This window comes from Trachypithecus francoisi, unplaced genomic scaffold, assembly GCF_009764315.1.
Source record: "Trachypithecus francoisi isolate TF-2019V2 unplaced genomic scaffold, Tfra_2.0 Lachesis_group5, whole genome shotgun sequence".
In the NCBI taxonomy this organism is placed as follows: Eukaryota; Metazoa; Chordata; class Mammalia; order Primates; family Cercopithecidae; genus Trachypithecus; species Trachypithecus francoisi.
Genome location: NW_022681470.1, coordinates 61,158,649 through 61,176,706, shown reverse-complemented (window position 1 = coordinate 61,176,706; position 18,058 = coordinate 61,158,649). Strand labels below are relative to the sequence as shown.

At 52.7% G+C, this 18,058-nt stretch overlaps 1 protein-coding gene across 21 annotated transcripts in view; it reads left to right on the top strand.

The window, feature by feature from the left end:
- The window catches only part of PLEKHA6 (pleckstrin homology domain containing A6), a 158,607-nt gene that overhangs the window by 109,039 nt on the left and 31,510 nt on the right, over positions 1-18,058 (top strand). For 7 of the 21 annotated variants that reach the window (XM_033197534.1, XM_033197528.1, XM_033197529.1 and 4 more), the window contains 10 exons: positions 26-130; positions 791-863; positions 3,311-3,411; positions 6,866-7,068; positions 8,630-9,115; positions 10,485-11,001; positions 11,465-11,551; positions 12,673-12,726; positions 16,595-16,675; positions 17,920-17,988. In XM_033197534.1, coding sequence (XP_033053425.1) covers positions 26-130; positions 791-863; positions 3,311-3,411; positions 6,866-7,068; positions 8,630-9,115; positions 10,485-11,001; positions 11,465-11,551; positions 12,673-12,726; positions 16,595-16,675; positions 17,920-17,988 — 1,776 coding nt within the window. The other 14 variants (XM_033197533.1, XM_033197535.1, XM_033197546.1 and 11 more) reach the window with 12 other exon arrangements.

The following is an 18,058-nucleotide window of genomic DNA, read 5'->3' as shown; positions in this document are numbered from 1 at the left end:
GGTCAGCTACTCTTTCTGCCCCTAGGCAACTCGCACACCCCGCAAAGCTGTCACCTTTGGCAAGCGCTCACACTCCATGAAGCGGAACCCCAATGCACCTGTCACCAAGGCGGGCTGGCTCTTCAAACAGGTGAGGCCACACTGCTGTTCTGGCCACTGTAGCTTCCACCTTCTCCTCACAGAGTGAGGATTCCTCTGTGCTTATGACAGTCCATGTATTTTTTTGGTATGTCCTCCTGCTGTCTCTGTGAATGAGTCTCCTAATTTTATAAAGGCTCAGAGAAACTGAGTATCTTCCCAAAATCACACAGAAAAATTTGTGTCAAACTTGGGAACCCAGCCCGGTGTCCTGATGGGCAGATGCAATGACCTTGAAACATGCTGAGTCCCCAGCCCCGTGGGAAGAACCCACTAGCTCCCCAGCAGGTCCTGCTTATTATGGTGGGGGGTAGGGGTGTCTCCTGAAAGTCTAGGGTTCACAGATTGGCACCAGATTGGCCTTGCCGCTATCCCTGCCTGCTCTTCCACTCACTCATTCTGCCCATCTCTTGCTCCTGTTATCCTCCCCAGGGGAGGCACTGAATGACAGAACTGGAAGGTCATAGGCAATAATCTAATGTCAGTTCCTTGCATCTGAGGTCTCCAGGTGTTGCTGCCGTGCATTAACAGCAGAACCGCAGCTAGGGCCACGATGTCCTTATAATTGACATGGTGCCCTTTTCCCTGCATTCCACCTCCTCTTCCACATCCAGCCTGCAGCCCTCACATCTGTCTCTCCCATGTCCCACAGGCCAGCTCCGGGGTTAAGCAGTGGAACAAGCGCTGGTTCGTCCTGGTGGATCGCTGCCTCTTCTACTATAAAGGTGAGCTTGGCCCTTGGACTGGCAGGGATGGCAGGAAGCCAGGACCCATCACTCTTTCTCATTCTGCCATATCCCCAAGCTTGGCTTTGGATGGGCACCGGCAGGGCAGATCTCCTCACTGTGGTCCTGGCACCAGTGGCAGCAGGATAAAAACAAAGCTCACTTGTTCACTCACACACTCACTCACTCACCCATTCAGTTCACATTCAACAATGCTTGCTAGGTTTCAGGCAGAGTTCCAGCGATACACTGGGTGAACAAGGTGGTCATATGGCTGGTGAAATCCTGGAGGAATGGGGAGAGAGGACAAGGACAAAGAGGAGGAGGTCACTAGTCACTACTAGTAGGTCACCTACTAATTGGAGCTTGTGTGTGGCCTTTCCTCCTGTCCCACTGGAATGCACAGTCCCATCTGTGAAGGCAGAAACTTTTGTCAGTGTTGGTCACTGCTGTATCCACAGCACCCAAAACGCTGCCTGCCATTTAGTCGGTGCTCAGTCAATACTGAATGAGTGAACATAATATCCTCTGGCTTCACCTTCTCTGCTGACCCCAACACCCTTTCCCTACTCTCTATTTTTAAAAGTTGTGCCAAGGCAGGCTGAGGGCACCAGCAAGGGTTGAGGTCAGTGATGGTGGCGCCATGTGGATGCAGGGGAGGAAATGGGTGTGAGGGATGAGAGGAGAGAGGGTACAATTGTTATGAAGCAGGAGAGGCTCTTTCCTTCACTCCCTCGGCCCAGCAAGGCACAGCCCTGATTTCCAGGCCTCCTGGGAGCAATTCAGTGAATCATTAACTTTGGCAAACAAAGGTTGTACCCAGTGACCCTGCAGAGCACTGCTGTCCCTGGTTGCTGTATTGCAGCCACCTGAACCCCCAGGAAGGAAAACAGGAAGGGGCTGAGCATACAGAGTCCAGTCCCAGAGAAAAGCCCAAGACTCAGGGAGAGGAATCTGCCCAGGCCCAGGACCCAGGTGCTGAGCCTCCGGGATATCAGGCCACAATGGAGCCAGAGTGGGAATGAAACTGGGAGGAAAACAGGGGTCTCTGCAGAGGAGAGTCTTTGGGAAGCAGTGGGGGTAGAACCTCAAAGAGCTGAGAACCCAAAGGCTCAGGACACACCAAAATGGAGGTCACTGTTCACCAAGAGATGGACTCAGGACTCACCTAAATGCTGGCTTGGACTCTGCCAGGCAGGGGCTCCATCTCTGGAGGACAAGAGCCTTAGTTCTCCTGAAGGCAGCCCTGGGGTCCAACCCTGAGTGCCTCCTACTACTCTGGTTTACCCCTTCCTCTAGGTACCATGCTGGGGTCCAAATAGAGAAGCTGATCTGTGGGCCAAGTATTGTGTAGATGTGATGAGTAAGAGGAGAAGCAGGGCTTGAGGAGTTTATAACCCTACAGAGGTTTCTTCTGAACCCTAGCCGAAGGCTTTTCAGAGTCCTCAGCCTGGGGAACAAAGAGCGATCCCAGGGAAGTGGGGAGGGCCTTGCCATGGTCTCATAATTGTCCCCGCACTGTCCCACAGAGCATTCCCCGCCCTTTCTTACCTCCTGCTGACAGCGGGGGGCCCAGCTGGCCAATCCATCAGGCTCCTTTGGAGATCCGGGATGAATTATGTAATAGCTGGACTGTTAGCCCTCTCCTCCCTGGGAGGAGAGGGCCAGAGCGCTCCAGGCAGGGGTGCCTTTTGCTATGGAGACATAGAACCTCAGCGGGGATCTGCACCCGGAAAGGGCAAAGCAGGCTCTGAGTGCCAGGGAGAACCTTAGAAAGAGTGACCCAGAGGCACCAGAGAGCGGAAGGTGGGACAGTCCACTCTACAATGATCTGTCCCATCACCTTGTTATATATGTCACTGGTGGGATGGCCTCGTTTAGAGAGGCAGGATAGACAGGAGAGTGGTCAACAATGCTAGCTTTGGAGTTCACTTTTTGTGTTTGAAGACCAATTTTATCACTTGTTGCTTAAGTAACCTTGGATAAATCATCTAACCTCTTTGTGTCTCAGCTTCCTTACCTATAAAATAAGGGTAATAATAAAGGTAATAATAGTACCTCTTTATGGGTTTGTTGGGAGGATTAAATCTATTAAGGCATTTCACTTAGAACAGTGCCTGAGCTTCCAAATATCAGCAGTTATTTCTTTGTTTATTTGTGCACTAGAATGCGAATTCCCTTAGGGTAGGCACTACTTCTCTCTTATTCACCTCTGCAGTCCCAGTGTCTGGAACCGCATCTCCAGGGCCATCACACTCTCTAACTCCAGGGAGTGCCCTTTCGGAGCATGTGTGGTGGCCCTGAGTGCCCGACAAATAGGAGGTGAACAATAAATATGTATTGATATTATCAGGGAGGGGCAATGCACTCCTCCCCACCCCTAGCGTGTGTACACACACACACACACACACACACACACACCCTTCTTGTGCCTCTCTCCCTGACAGATGAGAAGGAAGAGAGTATCCTGGGCAGCATTCCCCTCCTGAGCTTCCGGGTAGCCGCAGTGCAGCCCTCAGACAACATCAGCCGGAAACACACGTTTAAGGTCAGTTGGTCTTCCCCTCCCAGGGCAGTTGGGGGAGGGAGGACTGCTCTTCTACAGCCTATGGGAATGGAGAAGGGCCAAGAGCTGTCACCCTAAGGAATCCCAGGTGGTGATGTTGGTAGCAGTGGTGGTGGGTGGAGGAGGGGGAGCAGTAATGGCCCCTAGACTCAGCACAGTCTCTTGTAAGGCTAGAGCAAGGCTATGCTGGGACCTTCCTCCTCTCTTGGGGGTTGGGTGGGCAATTCTCCCGAGAGTGGGCCAGTAGAGATGTGTTTCAGCAGCACCACAATTGTTACTGGGACAGGAATAGTTATGTTCTGAGTCCGTGGACCTTTTGCCCAGTGCCTGCCCCTGGGAAATCCCTCTGGGCAGAGGCAGGAGCTGTGGCTGGTGGGTCCTGAGACCTTTTCTGGAAAGGCTTCCTCCCCACCATGGTTTCAGGAAACTGGACCTACCTCCAAGTAAAACTTACTCAAATTTCAGCCTTTAGCGAATATTAGGAGTTGAGTTTCATTCCACAAGAGCTGCACATCTCATGAAGAAACCATTTGAGAGAACAAGTGCACAGGAAAATGGGCCTTTCCTGCCTGCTCAATATCACTGCCTTGAACCCCTGGGGAGCCACCCGTTAAAGATGTGCCTGCAGCTGGCTCATCCTAGGCCAGTGTTTTTCCACATTTAAAAATTCATGACCCATCAAAAACTATAAAAATCTCATGCCCTTTTGTATTTTATGATGCAAAAATCATAGGTTCCTTTTCATTTTTCAAATGTAAAATTATAATATCAACTACACATTGTCTGGCTACAAAGCCCTCTCTGCCCTAATTGACAGGTGCTGTCCAAGACCCTTCAAAGCTATGATGTTAGATGATGGGACCCGTAGGTCACTCCTTGAGCTTCCAGAACCTTAGAAGAAGGGACTCTGTCCCTTCCTGTCCTTCAGGCTCCAGTCACCTGGCCACGGAAAAAGGCTGGGCAGCATGCACAGGACCCGCTACAGGGATCAAGGAAGGACTTATTTGGCACATAATTAGTTTCCAGCCTCCTGGGGTCTTGTATGCCAGAGGTGTGAAGAGAATGAACAATTAATAAAACTCTGACACCAGGGAGCCAGTTCTAGCTGGGGAAATAGGAACAGGCTGTTTAACCAACAACAAGTAGTCCTGTTATACACAGACACACACACACACCCACACACACAATCAAACAGCCTGTCTCACCCTCCCCACCAGACCTGTGCAGAGACACAGACATGCTCCAGCTCAGAGCTCTGCCAGCAGCAGGCGTGAGATAAACATCCCCGAGTGACTGACACACTCCCCCTACCACAGATCCCAGATATCACCTCTCTGCCCACCAGCTCCTCGCCTCCTTCCCCTTCACTGCACTGCCTCTTTCAAACCTGACTCTGAGGGCTGTGCTCAGTGGTCCACAAAGGGTTCTGATTGTGGCTATTCCACGGCCCTTCCCCAGGGAAGGGAGGGGAGCTGAGACAGATGGGAGGCTTGTCCTACTGTGGCCACCGAGCAAAGCTCTTGGATGGTTAAGAATGAGCCAGGAACTGTTCCTGCCCAGGCTACCGCTGAATGCCTTAACTTCTTCCTAACTCAGCCCCACAGAGGCTCCGAGGGCTTTGCCCCGCTGGGACAGCTCCCTCAATTCTCTGGCCCCCTTTCATAGTTCCAGGCCAGCGCCCCTGCCCGCTCCCCATCAATGGCCCTGCCTTTTCCCAGGCCCTCTGCCTTCCCCTGTCACAGCACTTGTCCCTGTGCCTCTGCTCTCTCCTTGTTTCCCGCGGCATGTTTTGTCCCCCAGCGTGACTGTCAGCTCTTCAAGTGCAAGAGCCTGTCTTTGCCTTCCTTGTGACTGGTGCCCCCAGCGAGTTCCGCACACACAGGCTGCTCCCTGGATGCTCATTGAATTGATGAATTCATTTGCTCTCCACTCCCACCCACCCCAGGACACACCCACGAGCCCTGCCTGTGTGTCTCCTCTCTACAATAACCCTGTGTTCTCCACCCAGAGGACTTGCTTGGGCCTCTGGTCTCTCTACCCCCATCCGTCGCAAGTTTCAGCTGCCCTCTTCTTGAGGCTTCACTGGCTTTTTGTCAACACCTCCCCTGCCCTCTCCCACACCTGCCCCAAGCTCTGCCCACATGCTAAGTCCTCTGCTGGAGGTTGGGGACCAGAGGAAGGAGGCCCACCCTTGCCTCTTGCTGGGTAATGGTTCCTGTCAGAAAGAAATTGAGGGCTGGGGACAGGTGGAGGCGAGGTGGGACCAGCTGCAACTGAGGAACCTTTTGAGCATTTAGAGGGTGTGGTTTTGACATCACTGCTCAGGGGAGCCCTGAGGCTATCTCGACCCCCAGAGACCCAGGATTTAGGGCTCAAGGGGTCAGAGGCTGGAGTAAGGCTCACATCCGAGACTCTGAATCACCGCTAGATGTCCCCTGTTGAGTGGGCTAAGTCAAGCTACTGAGGATCTCACTGGGAAGTATGCTGAGGTCCCAGAAAGAATTGAGTCCCGTGGCCTCTTTTCCTTGTGGCCTAAGAACTTTGAATTTCACCAGGCAGACCCTTTTCCCATGAAATAGATGCATCAGTGAAGGCCAGAGCAAAACCACAACTTGTCTGCAGTTACAGAGCTGGTCGGGAGCAGAGCCAGGCTTAGCGCTGCGATTCCGTGACTCACTCTCCACCACCAGCCTGAATTTCCCTGGTGCAAGCTCTCCACTCCCAACCCCTTGGTAGGCAGAACTGGGCATTGCTGGGTGCTGCCATTCCCAGGGGAGACACAGAGTAGAAGGGGACAACCTGAATATCCCCCCTTCCCTGTGCTCCTCACCATTTCCTGCCACGTCGTCTTCTGTCTCTCCCTCTGGTGTTTGGTTGACCTGTTCTCTGCTTCTCCTCCTTCTGACCGCGTGAGGACCCCTCCTCTGGACAGGAGCTCTCTTCTGGGTTCCCGCCCGCAGTACCTGCTCACAGCCGCCAACTAGGTAGTGTGCCCCGTCTGTATGCCAATGTCTGCTTTGCATGCCCACAGAGAGGGGCTTGGCTGTCTCTCCACGTGGAAGAGACAGTGCTAGCTTCTCAGCAGTGAAAAGCTGGGGCTAAGATTGGCATGTGCTCAGGGGTCCTCTCTCCCAGACACGGGGTCATTGCCTTTGAAATCAAACATGGAATTTGCTGGGGAAGTGGGTGTGATCATTGTCCCTCCTGCTTTAATTACCCCAGGTGGGGCAAGTAGGCTGACCTGGTTATTGGGCTGCCTAATGGTGCCCAGAGAGCCAGCCAAGGTGGATACCTGGGTACCAGCTGGAGCCCTCGGGGTAGCTGCAAGCTGCCCTCCACACCTTGCTCCTGAGCTCCACATGGGGAAGAGCCCCAGGTACAGGGAATGGCCCAACTGACTGCCCATTCTGTGGGTGTTGGTGTCTTCTCCCAACAGGTGACTGTGTGCTGGGTGGATGAGGCCAAGGCCAGCTCCACGCACTGCCTCTCCCCACAGGCCGAGCATGCCGGGGTCCGCACCTACTTCTTCAGTGCCGAGAGCCCCGAGGAGCAAGAGGCCTGGATCCAGGCCATGGGGGAGGCTGCTCGAGTACAGATCCCTCCAGCCCAGAAGTCAGTGCCCCAAGCTGTGCGGCACAGGTGAGTGCCAGGGAATTGAGTGTGGGGATGCAGGAAGAATTAAGAGGGGAATGGAAGACACACCCAGCTCTGGGTCATTGCTAATCCCAGTGTGCCTGCTTGAAGCCCTGGAGGATGTGTGAGCTGACTCCTTGCATCCAGGCGGGAGGCCTGGCTGAGTGATTTCAGAGCCTGAAGTCTCTCTTCCCCTAGCCAGCTCCTCCTCTTCTCTCTGAGCTGGGGGAGGCCAAGAGAAAAGCCAGGTTCCATTGGGGCCTGGCCAGGAGCCAGAGGTCAGTGTCATTTGCTGGTTTTTCTCAGCTGTGTGTGTTAAGCACACCGCCTTTGGAGGAAAATAAACTCAGGTTTGAATCACACCTTGTCCACTTGGCTGCAGCGTGACCTCAGTGCAAGGAACTCACCCTCTCTGAACCCGAGGTTCCTCTGCTCAGAAACCAGCAAACATAACTCTACCTCATAGGGTTGTCGTGAGGCCTACACAGAGTGCATGTAAAACACTCGACATGCAGTAAACTCTTAACATATGGCCGCTCCCATCGCCCGCCGTCACCCACGGTCTCAGCGTCTGTCTCTCCCTTAGCTGGGTGTGGAGTCTTGAGTTAGGTGCTAAGGGGGATCCAGGAGAAGGGGGTTTCACAGTGTAGACTCCAAGTCCATTCACATATTTTAGAAATGTTTATCAAGCAATGTTTCAACAAGGATGCTTGAATGTGTAGAGTTTGGGAAGCTCTAGGGGGAAAATTGTCATAAATTTCCATCTTCGCTTCAACCAAGGGGCATACTTCCAAGAGTTCATTCATTCATTTCACAAATACTTACTGTAAACATAAATAGTGTAAGGCACTGTAGTGGGTGCTAGGAACACAGGGGAACAAAGTCTGCCACGTTCCTACCCTTGTGGGGCCTATATTCTGACGGAAAGTCAGTCCTGGAAGAAATGTGTTTTGGAGAAGGGAACTAGCGTGTTTATGTGCTTGTGAGTTTCAAAGCAGAAACTTCTGCTCCTGTGGCCCGCCACGTTTTATCTCACAGCAGTCCTAGGAGGGGAGATATTATTATACCCATACTGCTGATGAGGAGCCCAAGACTCTTGGCAGTTAAGTACCTTTCTATAGGAAAGACAGGTGCCCCATCACAAGCCTTTGTTGCTGGAGTATCAAGGACAGTTACTGATAAGAGTGCAAACCCAGTTTGGGGAGCTGGGTCAGGGACAGATTGCAGAGAGGACCAAGACTGGGTGAGGTTAGTCATGCCATAGCTTGAAGGCTGGGCTCAAAGCAGACTGGCAGAGGGGAGTGGGGTGGAGAATGACCTGCAGAGAAGATGTTGGGGGCAGAGTTAACACAGCAGGTGTGGGTAGGGGCAGATTAGGTTGTATAATAATTTCCCAGGCTGGATTGAGAAGATGAAGCAGTGAGACTTAAGAAGCAGAACAGGAATTCATAGAATCCTGGTTCCATTGCCCATCCTTCCCCACTCCTCTTCTCCTTCCCAGTCTGGCACCCCCTGCCCCACTCCATGCTGGGCTAGAGTCATTGACAGCATCTCCTTTGGCATCCAGCAGCCATGAGAAGCCAGACTCGGAGAACATTCCACCTAGCAAGCACCACCAGCAGCCGCCCCACAACAGCCTCCCCAAGCCTGAGCCAGAGGCCAAGACTCGAGGGGAGGGTGATGGCCGAGGCTGTGAAAAGGCAGAGAGAAGGCCAGAGAGGCCAGAAGTCAAGAAAGAGCCTCTGGTGAAAGCCAACGGCCTCCCAGCTGGACCGGAGCCAGCCTCAGAGCCAGGCAGCCCTTACCCTGAGGGCCCAAGGGTGCCAAGGGGTGGGGAACAGCCTGCCCAGCCCAATGGCTGGCAGTACCACTCCCCAAGCCGGCCAGGGAGCACAGCTTTCCCGCCTCAGGACGGAGAGACTGGGGGACACCGGCGGAGTTTCCCACCACGCACCAACCCCGACAAAATTGCCCAGCGCAAGAGCTCCATGAACCAGCTTCAGCAGTGGGTGAACCTGCGCCGGGGAGTACCCCCACCTGAAGATCTTCGGAGGTGAGGCATGCGGGTGGCTGGGATGGGGCTGATATGGTGTTATGGCTAGAACGTGGGAGTGGGGTCATAGCCCATGAGGCATCCCCTGTTGGAAACCTAGAAGCAGGCTGAATTGGGAAACCAAATCCCATGCTTCTGGCTTGCCCGAATCCTTCCTGCCCCATGGCTCCACCATTAGAGTCTGGCTGCTGTCCCTGATTCTTGGTTTCTCTGTCTGCTTCCTTCAGAAGAAGGGACAGAGCACCCCAGTGCCTCTCCACGGCATGCTGGGGAGCCCAGAACACAGCAGGCTTTGGGAGGAGGCCTGAAGTTGTTATAGTCAGACATCCATCCAAGCTATGGGCCCTCCTACAACATCCTCTCCTCCAGTGCTCCACCCACTTGAGACTCACTAACTGCCAGACCAACTCACTCCATTTTTGAACAGCTCTAATTGTTTTAAAGCCATGATTTATATGAAGTTAAAAAACAAAACCAAGTAGCTCATTGGTCCCAACGCGGCCCTCTATGACCATTTACTCCTTTATCCAATGACTGGCTTTGAAATATCTGGGGACATTTATTGGGCCCAGTAGTGTCCCTCAGGGCAAATGGGGCTGCAGGCTCCTTCCCTGGGGATTTGGGCAGCTCCAGGGACTGCAGGCCACAGCTTCAGGAAGGCCATGGGGCCCAGGAGGAACCTGCCCTCTAGTGGCCTGAGCAGCTGCGCATTGTTGGTGGTCTTGTGCCTGGGAGTATCAGGCCTGCTCTGGGGAGAATCATTTGGGATGAGTCTCAAGAAACTACTGGTTCAGTCCCTGACAAGATCATAAGCAGGGCATGGTGGCTCACACCTGTGGTCCCAGCTACTACTCTACAGGTGGACATGGGAGGATTGCTTGAGCCCAGGAGTTCAAGGCTGCAGTGAGCCATGATGGCCCCACTGCACTCCAGGCTGGTGACAGAATGGACCTCATCTCTAAAATAATATAAAATAGATCAGGACGCTGCCCTTTCATCCCTTCTGTGTTGCCCTCCTTCAGGTGCCTGGTAGACTTTCTTCTATTTACCTCTCTCAGAAAAGATCTGATAAACTGGTTCATGCTGAGATGGAGATGGCTGATAAGGCTTCACGTTTCTTCCTAGGGATATGTCATTTTAAAGAGACAAAGATTGAAGCTCTGAATGGTGCAGTGTCCAGCCTTGGGGAGCTGGTTAAGGAAGGGGGCTGTGAGGACAGGAGTCTTTCCGTCACCTCTGGAATAAACTTCAGCCCCTGTGTACCTATTCAAGCACCTTGCTCTAGGCTGGGGGACCTGGAGGTAGGGCTGGGGTGGGTGGAAGGGTGCCCGTGTTATCTGCTTTCCTTACAATATCCCCTCTCTCTCAGTCCCTCTAGATTCTACCCTGTGTCTCGCAGGGTCCCTGAGTACTACGGCCCCTACTCCTCCCAGTACCCTGATGATTACCAGTACTACCCACCAGGGGTGCGGCCAGAGAGCATCTGCTCCATGCCGGCCTATGATCGGATCAGCCCGCCCTGGGCCCTGGAGGACAAACGCCATGCCTTCCGCAACGGGGGCGGCCCTGCCTACCAGCTGCGAGAGTGGAAGGAGCCTGCCAGCTACGGGCGGCAGGATGGCACCGTCTGGATCCCAAGCCCCTCCCGGCAGCCAGTCTATTATGATGAGCTGGATGCTGCCTCTAGCTCCCTGCGCCGCTTGTCCCTGCAGCCCCGCTCCCACTCTGTGCCCCGCTCACCCAGCCAGGGCTCCTACAGCCGTGCCCGCATTTACTCCCCTGTCCGCTCACCCAGTGCCCGTTTTGAGCGACTGCCACCTCGCAGCGAGGACATCTATGCTGACCCTGCTGCCTATGTGATGAGGCGATCCATCAGCTCCCCCAAGGTGAGCCACCAGCCTGCCCTTCCTTCCTCATTCCCTGAGATCCCCAGAAGCCTAAGACAATCTACTGGGAAAAGGCAGAGATGTGGGAGCATCTGGGCCACGGGGCCACTGGGCTGTGTGTCCACAGGACCAGCAGTGTTGCCCAGGGGAGCCCCTGGCCCCTGGTTCTGTCTGTAGTAGAGCTGTCTTGGGGATGGCTTTGCCTCTTGAGTGGGAACATTGCTTTCTGTACATGCCCCCAGGTTGTGCCAGAAACTGTGCCGTCATGTAAGAGGGCAGAGAGGGTTCTGTCTTTTCAAATCTTGAGGACCTGGACAGATCATTGCACGGGGGGCTGCTGTCCATTTCAGTTTGGGATCTGCTCTGGGACTGAACACAAACACCTCTAACCTTGAGCTTCAGCTGGTGGGGAACTCCGTGTCCCAGCCAGACCCCTCACCTCTGTGATCCCTTTCTCTTCCAGTATGATTACCTGGGAGACAGGCGGCCAGTCCCTGCAGGACTGTTCCCCTACAACTACCCACCATCCCCCACGGTCCACGATAAGATGGTACGTCCTTTCTCCCCTCCACCTGCCTCAGGGCCTCCCCACACCATGCTCCACCCAGGGTGGAGCTAAACTGGGGCGGACTCCAGGGACGCTCTGTGCCTAGTGCCTGGCCTGGCTGGTTTTTAGCAGCCTCTGGATACTTCCTCCCTCCCAGTCAGGACTCTAGCCCCAGTATCAAGTTTGATGCCAGTAACCCCTTCTCCTCTGTGACACAGGCCGTGGAGGAGGGATGAGATCTGGGAGCATGTAATATCCTGGTCCCTCTCCTCTCCAGCATGCAGGAGAGGGGCCTAGGCAGGAAAAATCGGCCAGAGCTCCTAACAAGAAGCAAGGTTTTCTAAACTTTTTTCCCCTGAAGCATAGTTATTTAATGTTTGTCCTTTGTCTGGAATGCCACTTTTGGGGAGAGAGACAAGCAATATGATTGAGGAAGAAAAAATTTTCTGAATTGCATCTCCTCCTTTTTCTCTGCCTCTTTCTACTCGTGTCTCTCCCTGGAATTTGTTCTCCTGAGAACTTTTGCCACCACCTAGATACCTAGATGAGATGCTCTGCTTGGGAGGGTTGGGGAGGACCACTGGGACCAACAGGCAGAATCCTTGTCCAGAAAGCCTGTTGTTGATTCGTTTCCATAACAGTACCAGGAGGCCAGGGTGGAGGAGGGCTGGGCAGGCTGGAGGCCAGGCGGCGGCTCCTTCCCCTCTCTGTCTGATTCTCACTCTGCCAGTGTCCACAGTGTATAAGTCTTACCCACAGCAAACACACACACCCAGAAACAACCAATTTTTCCAGAAAACTCAGAAACAGCTGCTAACAAGTGCTGCCTAAACTGCTCTGATGACACTCACCTCTCCCAGGGAGGCCTAGGCAGACCTAGGAGAGATGGCAGTGGGGCCTGAGTGTGCCCCTCCTCTCCTTGGAGTGTCCAGTAGAGAACTACTTTGCCTGCCCACATCCTCAACCCCTCCCTTCCTGAGAACTCCTCAAGGGCAGAGGGAGAAGCCTCTCCTTGTCCTTGTCGCTAACTCTTAACTGCTTTGCTTCTTTTTTTATTGTTTTCTTGTGTGTGTTCCTGTTTGTTTGTGTTGCTGTTTGGCCTCTGGGCCTCGGGCTCCGGGTAGGATGAACTTTTAGATCTTCAGTTGCAAAGAAACCTAGAGTATTTGGATCAGCAGGTAGGCAGAGCTGGTGCCCCTACCATCCCACTGCCTTCCTGTCACATCTCCACTCCTCCCCACCTCCTCATCTTCCAGCCATTTGACAACCTTTGTTGGTGCAAGCAGGACACAACAAAGTGGCTTATGTTTTGGTTTGCGCCTACACACCCCTTCTCTTCAAAGCCCTTTAGGACAGCTGGGAGTTTCCTGGGGAAAGAAGCATAATAAGTAGGCGCATGAATAATTAATGCCACCTCTTATTTCTCCAGTGCTCAGCTCAGATGGAACAGTCCCCAGGGGGCAGGTGGGAATTTGCATTTTTGCTGGCGAGAGGAGAGAGTCGCAGAGTCCAGGGAGCTCTAGGCTGGGCCTAAAATGCTAGGGATTTAGTTCCGCCTGAATCTGGGAAATCATCGTATCATATTTTACAGGTTGTTGTTAAACTCCATAATTGGTAAACTGAGGCCTACAGACCCTCCCTAGGATGATTTTTAAAGTAATATTCGCTCAGTGTATTCGTTAGTTCCTCCAAAAGCCCTTTTGCATACACAGCTTGTGCATTCCTGAGAATTCAGTGCAAACAGAGGGAGTATTATCAACCCAGTTTTACAGGTGAGCAAACTGAAGAGGCAGTGAGTGTTCCATGAGCTGCAAGCAGTTGGCTGCCTGGTCTCTACTCCAGGGCTCTAACCCTTTCTTGTCTTTTAAGCTAAGGGAGCTGTGAGGCTGAGTTTAGACAGGCTGGGGGTCGATATGCTGGGTATTTATATAAGCACATACTCTTAAGTTCAGATCTGTGCTACAAACCACGACCTAGAAGTACACACTGTGCTGTGGAGGCAGCCTGGGGAGTGGAAATACTACTACTACTAACAACAACAGCTACAATAATTGGATGCCTGCTCCGTGCCCCATACTATTCTAAGCATTTGTCAGATCTCTAACTCATTTAATCTTCATTACAACCCTGTAAAGTGGATGCTGTTATTACCCCCATTTTACAGGCGAGGAAACTAAAGCACAGAGAGGTTGAATAACGTGCCAAGAACACACAGCCAGTGAACAGCTGAGCTTGGAATGTGACTCCAAGCTTTTGACCCAGTTTACAGCTGAGGAAACATCTAATGTGTGACAAAGCTGCTGTCAAACCTCATTAGGAAGAGTTCATACTCTTAAAGTTACAGAAAAAAAACCATAAATTTGAAATCAGATGCTATAGCTGCAACAGTTGGTTCTTCTAGTCACAAGCTGTGTGACCCATCTCACTGGGGCTTCATGTCGATGTCGCAATTCGATTTTGTAATCGGCCTCAGGCACTAGGAAGCAGCAATGTCCACAGTTCAATAAGTAGGGATGGCTCCTGGCCCTGTAGGCCATTGCATTCCAGCTCCGAAAGCAGCTTATTGTGTCACACCATGAGCATTCTGGGCCATGTAGGAACAGATCCCAGGATTCCAACTCGGAGCAGGGACGGGAGGCCCAGGATCCTGCTGATGGGAAGCAAGATCCGAAGAGCCTTGCAGGGGTGAGGAGCGGGGCTCAGGGCCCACCCGCCTCCAGGTTCCCGAGCAAGCTGCCCTCCCTTTCGCCCACATGATTGGCTTTCTACTCCATCCACAATGCTCTGTTGTCATAGCATTCAGTGCAGACAGCAGGGTCCCTTCTTGGGGGTTTTGCTCTCACAGAGGGTCTGGCCCATTAGGCTGGGGGCTTCAGAAATAGCCTTCCAGAGGACTCCCTCATGGATAAAGGGTACTATTCTTTTTTTTTTTTTTTTTGAGATAGGATCTCACTCTGTTGCCTAGGCTAGAGTATAGTGGCATAATCATAGCTCACTGCAACCTCCACCTCCCAGGCTCAAGCGATCCTCCCACCTCAGCCTCGTGAGCAGCTAGGACTACAGACAGGTATGCAGCCACCACACCTGGCTAATTGAAAAAAATTTTTTTTGTAGAGATGGGTGCCCCACTGTGTTGGCCAGGCTGGTCTCAAACTCCCAGCCTCAAGCAGTCCTCTCACCTCTGCCTCTCAAAGTGCTAGGATTATAGGCATGAGCCTCTGTACCTGGCCAAGGGTAATACTCTCAAAAGGCAGTCTTGTAGATGAGAAGAGTCCAGGACATAGTCAGACACTGCTGCTCTGGTTCTAGCTCTGCCATTTACAAAGAATTTTTTTTTTTTTAATCTTGGAAATGTCACTTAGTCTCTCTGGGTCTTTGTTTTCTCAATCATAAAATGGGCATTGTAGAACCTGCCCTTTCCTTTCAACCTCACAGATGTATTGGGAGAATCAAGCAGGGGTGCATATGGGAGCTCTTTGTCAGGCATTGGCAGGGAGTGACAATCACCACTTGCTGCTATGATTATTTTGTTTTTCCCAAACACAAAAATATCCATGAGCACTCCTTACCATGTGTGAGGCACTGGGTTAGGTGGTTTCTTACAAAATCCAACATTTTGGAGAGACAGAAGGTAGCACACAAGAATCCTCCTAGAGGTAAGACCTACCTGGGCTGAAAGATCCCCAAAGCCGCAGCACAGGCAGGAGCAGGCCAGGATGAAAACACTCCTGCTCACTTCCTCTCCTGCTCTAGATCCGCTTGTTGGGGAAGGAATGAGATACACACAGTTTACTGTGCAGGGATGGCTCCCAGCCCTCAAGGCCCTTGCATTCCAGGGCTAAACAGGTAGAAAAATCCGTTCCTAGGAAAGCCTTTTGAAAGGCCGCAGACCCTGCAAATGGGGTGGTCGGTGCCCTTGCCCTGCCTACAACATGTAGAAGCAAGGCTGTATTTGGGCAGCTGCCTAAAAGGGGTAAGAGGAAGAAAGGACAGTGTGGGTGCAACTGAGATTGGAGAGATGATGGAAAAATCACAGGGGACCCTCTGAACAGGAACCCCAGATAATCTTCCCTAATGTGTCTCTTTCCTCCTTTCCTCATTCACTTTCCCTTCCAGAAAGCTTTCCCTGCACGCCCCCCTCTGTCTTCTGCTGCCTTCCCCTGTAGAACAATGGAGTTAAAGGGACACAGCCAAGGACATTCCCTGATATCCTCACTTTTTGGTCCTTTCCCATTGGAACCAGTGGGGGAAATGATGGCATTTCGGGTTGATTTGTTGGCCTGCCCTTTCTCCCACCCCTCCTTTCCCTTCCTCTTCGTCCTCATCCCCTCCCTTCTTCCATTTCTCTCTCTTTAAATTGGCAAATAGTCTTTCCACCCCCATGTTCCTAAGGATTCTTGAAATAGAAAGAATGTGTTGGAGAGCCCGGTGTCCCTTTAACGTGGCTCGCTTGTTTTGGCTCCCTTGTTTGCTCCCTAGCATCATCTGAGATCCTCATGGATGCTGCCAGCCCAGCTCTGGAAACCGTGTTTAGCACTTTCTGTACTAGAGCCGAGGGTGGGCAGGGGCAGGGGCAGGGAGAGGAGCCAGGCCTCGGTATCTGTGGCGGCTCATCCAAAGACCAGGTCCTAGATTTTCTTTTTTGGTTGTTTCACTTAGTTCAACTTTGGGGAGATCCGTCTTCCAATTGCCTCTATGGTCTTTGTCCAAAGTTGTGTGAGAAATGAGATCAGGGCAGGGAGATGACAACCGTGGCCAATGCGGATGGGACCCACAACAACCAGACACCCTGGGGAAGAATCACCAGGCTGGGGCCTCTGCAGTGCCTCCAGCAAGGTCCCAGTGGCCTCCCGGACCCTTCCGTGGCCTTTCTGCAAGGACAGCTTCAGTGCTGGTCCTGAAACAGAGGTCACAAGGGGTGAGCAAGCTCAGGATGCTGGGGGAGCTGCCCTCCCCTGTTTCCTGGGAAACAAGCACAGGTGGGTGAGGGGGAGATACCTACATGTGGGTCGGAGTGTGAATAGTCCGTTCCTTCCTCTGCTGCAGATGAGTGAGAGTGAGACTCTCATCAGTATGGTGAACCGCATGGTGGAAAACTCCTCCCCCAGGTCCCAACTCTTCATGCAAGTAAGACCTCTGCCTGGCAGCATGGTCCCTGCCAATGCCATTTCAGCTGCTTGTGCATGGTCGAGTTGCCCGTCTAGGATGAGGCTCACGTCACCCAACCCGCTCATCTGCCTGGAGACAGGCTTGGCCTGGTCTTCCTTCCTTAATTCCGCTATGTCACCTCCATTCTTCACTTTCATGGGTAAACCCAAGGCCCATTTCCCAAACCATCAAAATAGCCAGCACCAACATCTCATGCCATGCTGGGGATCGCAACTCTGCTCTTCAGTGTTCTGATTTCGATTTTGTATTTGTGATATATTGACAGATGTCATTGGGGTTAAAGGCATGAAGGGTGTAATGGAACCATCTAATGTCAAAAGTGTATAGAATGTGCTGTGGTCACCAGATGTGGCATCCAGGCCAGGCAGCATTTGCTGGACCCAGAGACACTTCTGAATTCTTGACAGTTTTGGTTTAGACACAAGCCCTGTGACTGGTGTTCAGTCTACTAGGGCAATAGTTTTCAACTGTTCCCAATGCTCATTCCGACAATTCTCCCATGTCATCCCCACAGACAGCCACGGAGTTCACTGATGTTCTCATGGTGGTTACCAACAAGCCATTGGGAGCTGCACACCCTGCAGTCCCTCTTTTTTTTTTTTTTTTTTTTTTTTTGTTGAGACGGAGGCTCGCTGTGTCGCCCAGGCTGGAGTGCAGTGGCCGGATCTCAGCTCACTGCAAGCTCCGCCTCCCGGGTTTACGCCATTCTCTCGCCTCAGCCTCCCGAGTAGCTGGGACTACAGGCGCCCGCCATCTCGCCCGGCTAATTTTTTGTATTTTTTTAGTAGAGACGGGGTTTCACCGTGTTAGCCAGGATGGTCTCGATCTCCTGACCTCGTGATCCGCCCGTCTCGGCCTCCCAAAGTGCTGGGATTACAGGCTTGAGCCACCGCGCCCGGCCCCTGCAGTCCCTCTTAGCAGCAGATCCTAGTGCTTGGGGGAGAGGAAATACAGAGCATGACTCAAGCAGAGTTCTGATCTCTTCGGAGTCAGCCTAAGACAACTGGGATGGGGTTAGGCTGGGCCATCCCAGGCTTCCAGCCAGGGGATGAAGAATGAACTCAGGTCCCTGGAACAGAAACCATCAGAGGTGATGGACCACGGTCTCTGGCAGGAGCAGAGCGGGATTGTGATGTCAGCTTCCTATCCCTGCATACTCTCATCCTGCCCCTGCTGCAGTAACCGGCCTCATGTTCCTGCAGGTCCCTCCGTACCCAGAAGTGTTCCGGGACAGCCTCCATACCTACAAGTTAAACGAACAAGACACAGATGTAAGAGCAGCGCCCCCTGCTCCCTCCCTCCACTCCAGCCTCCCACTGCTGTCCTCTGCGGGGGCTGTCT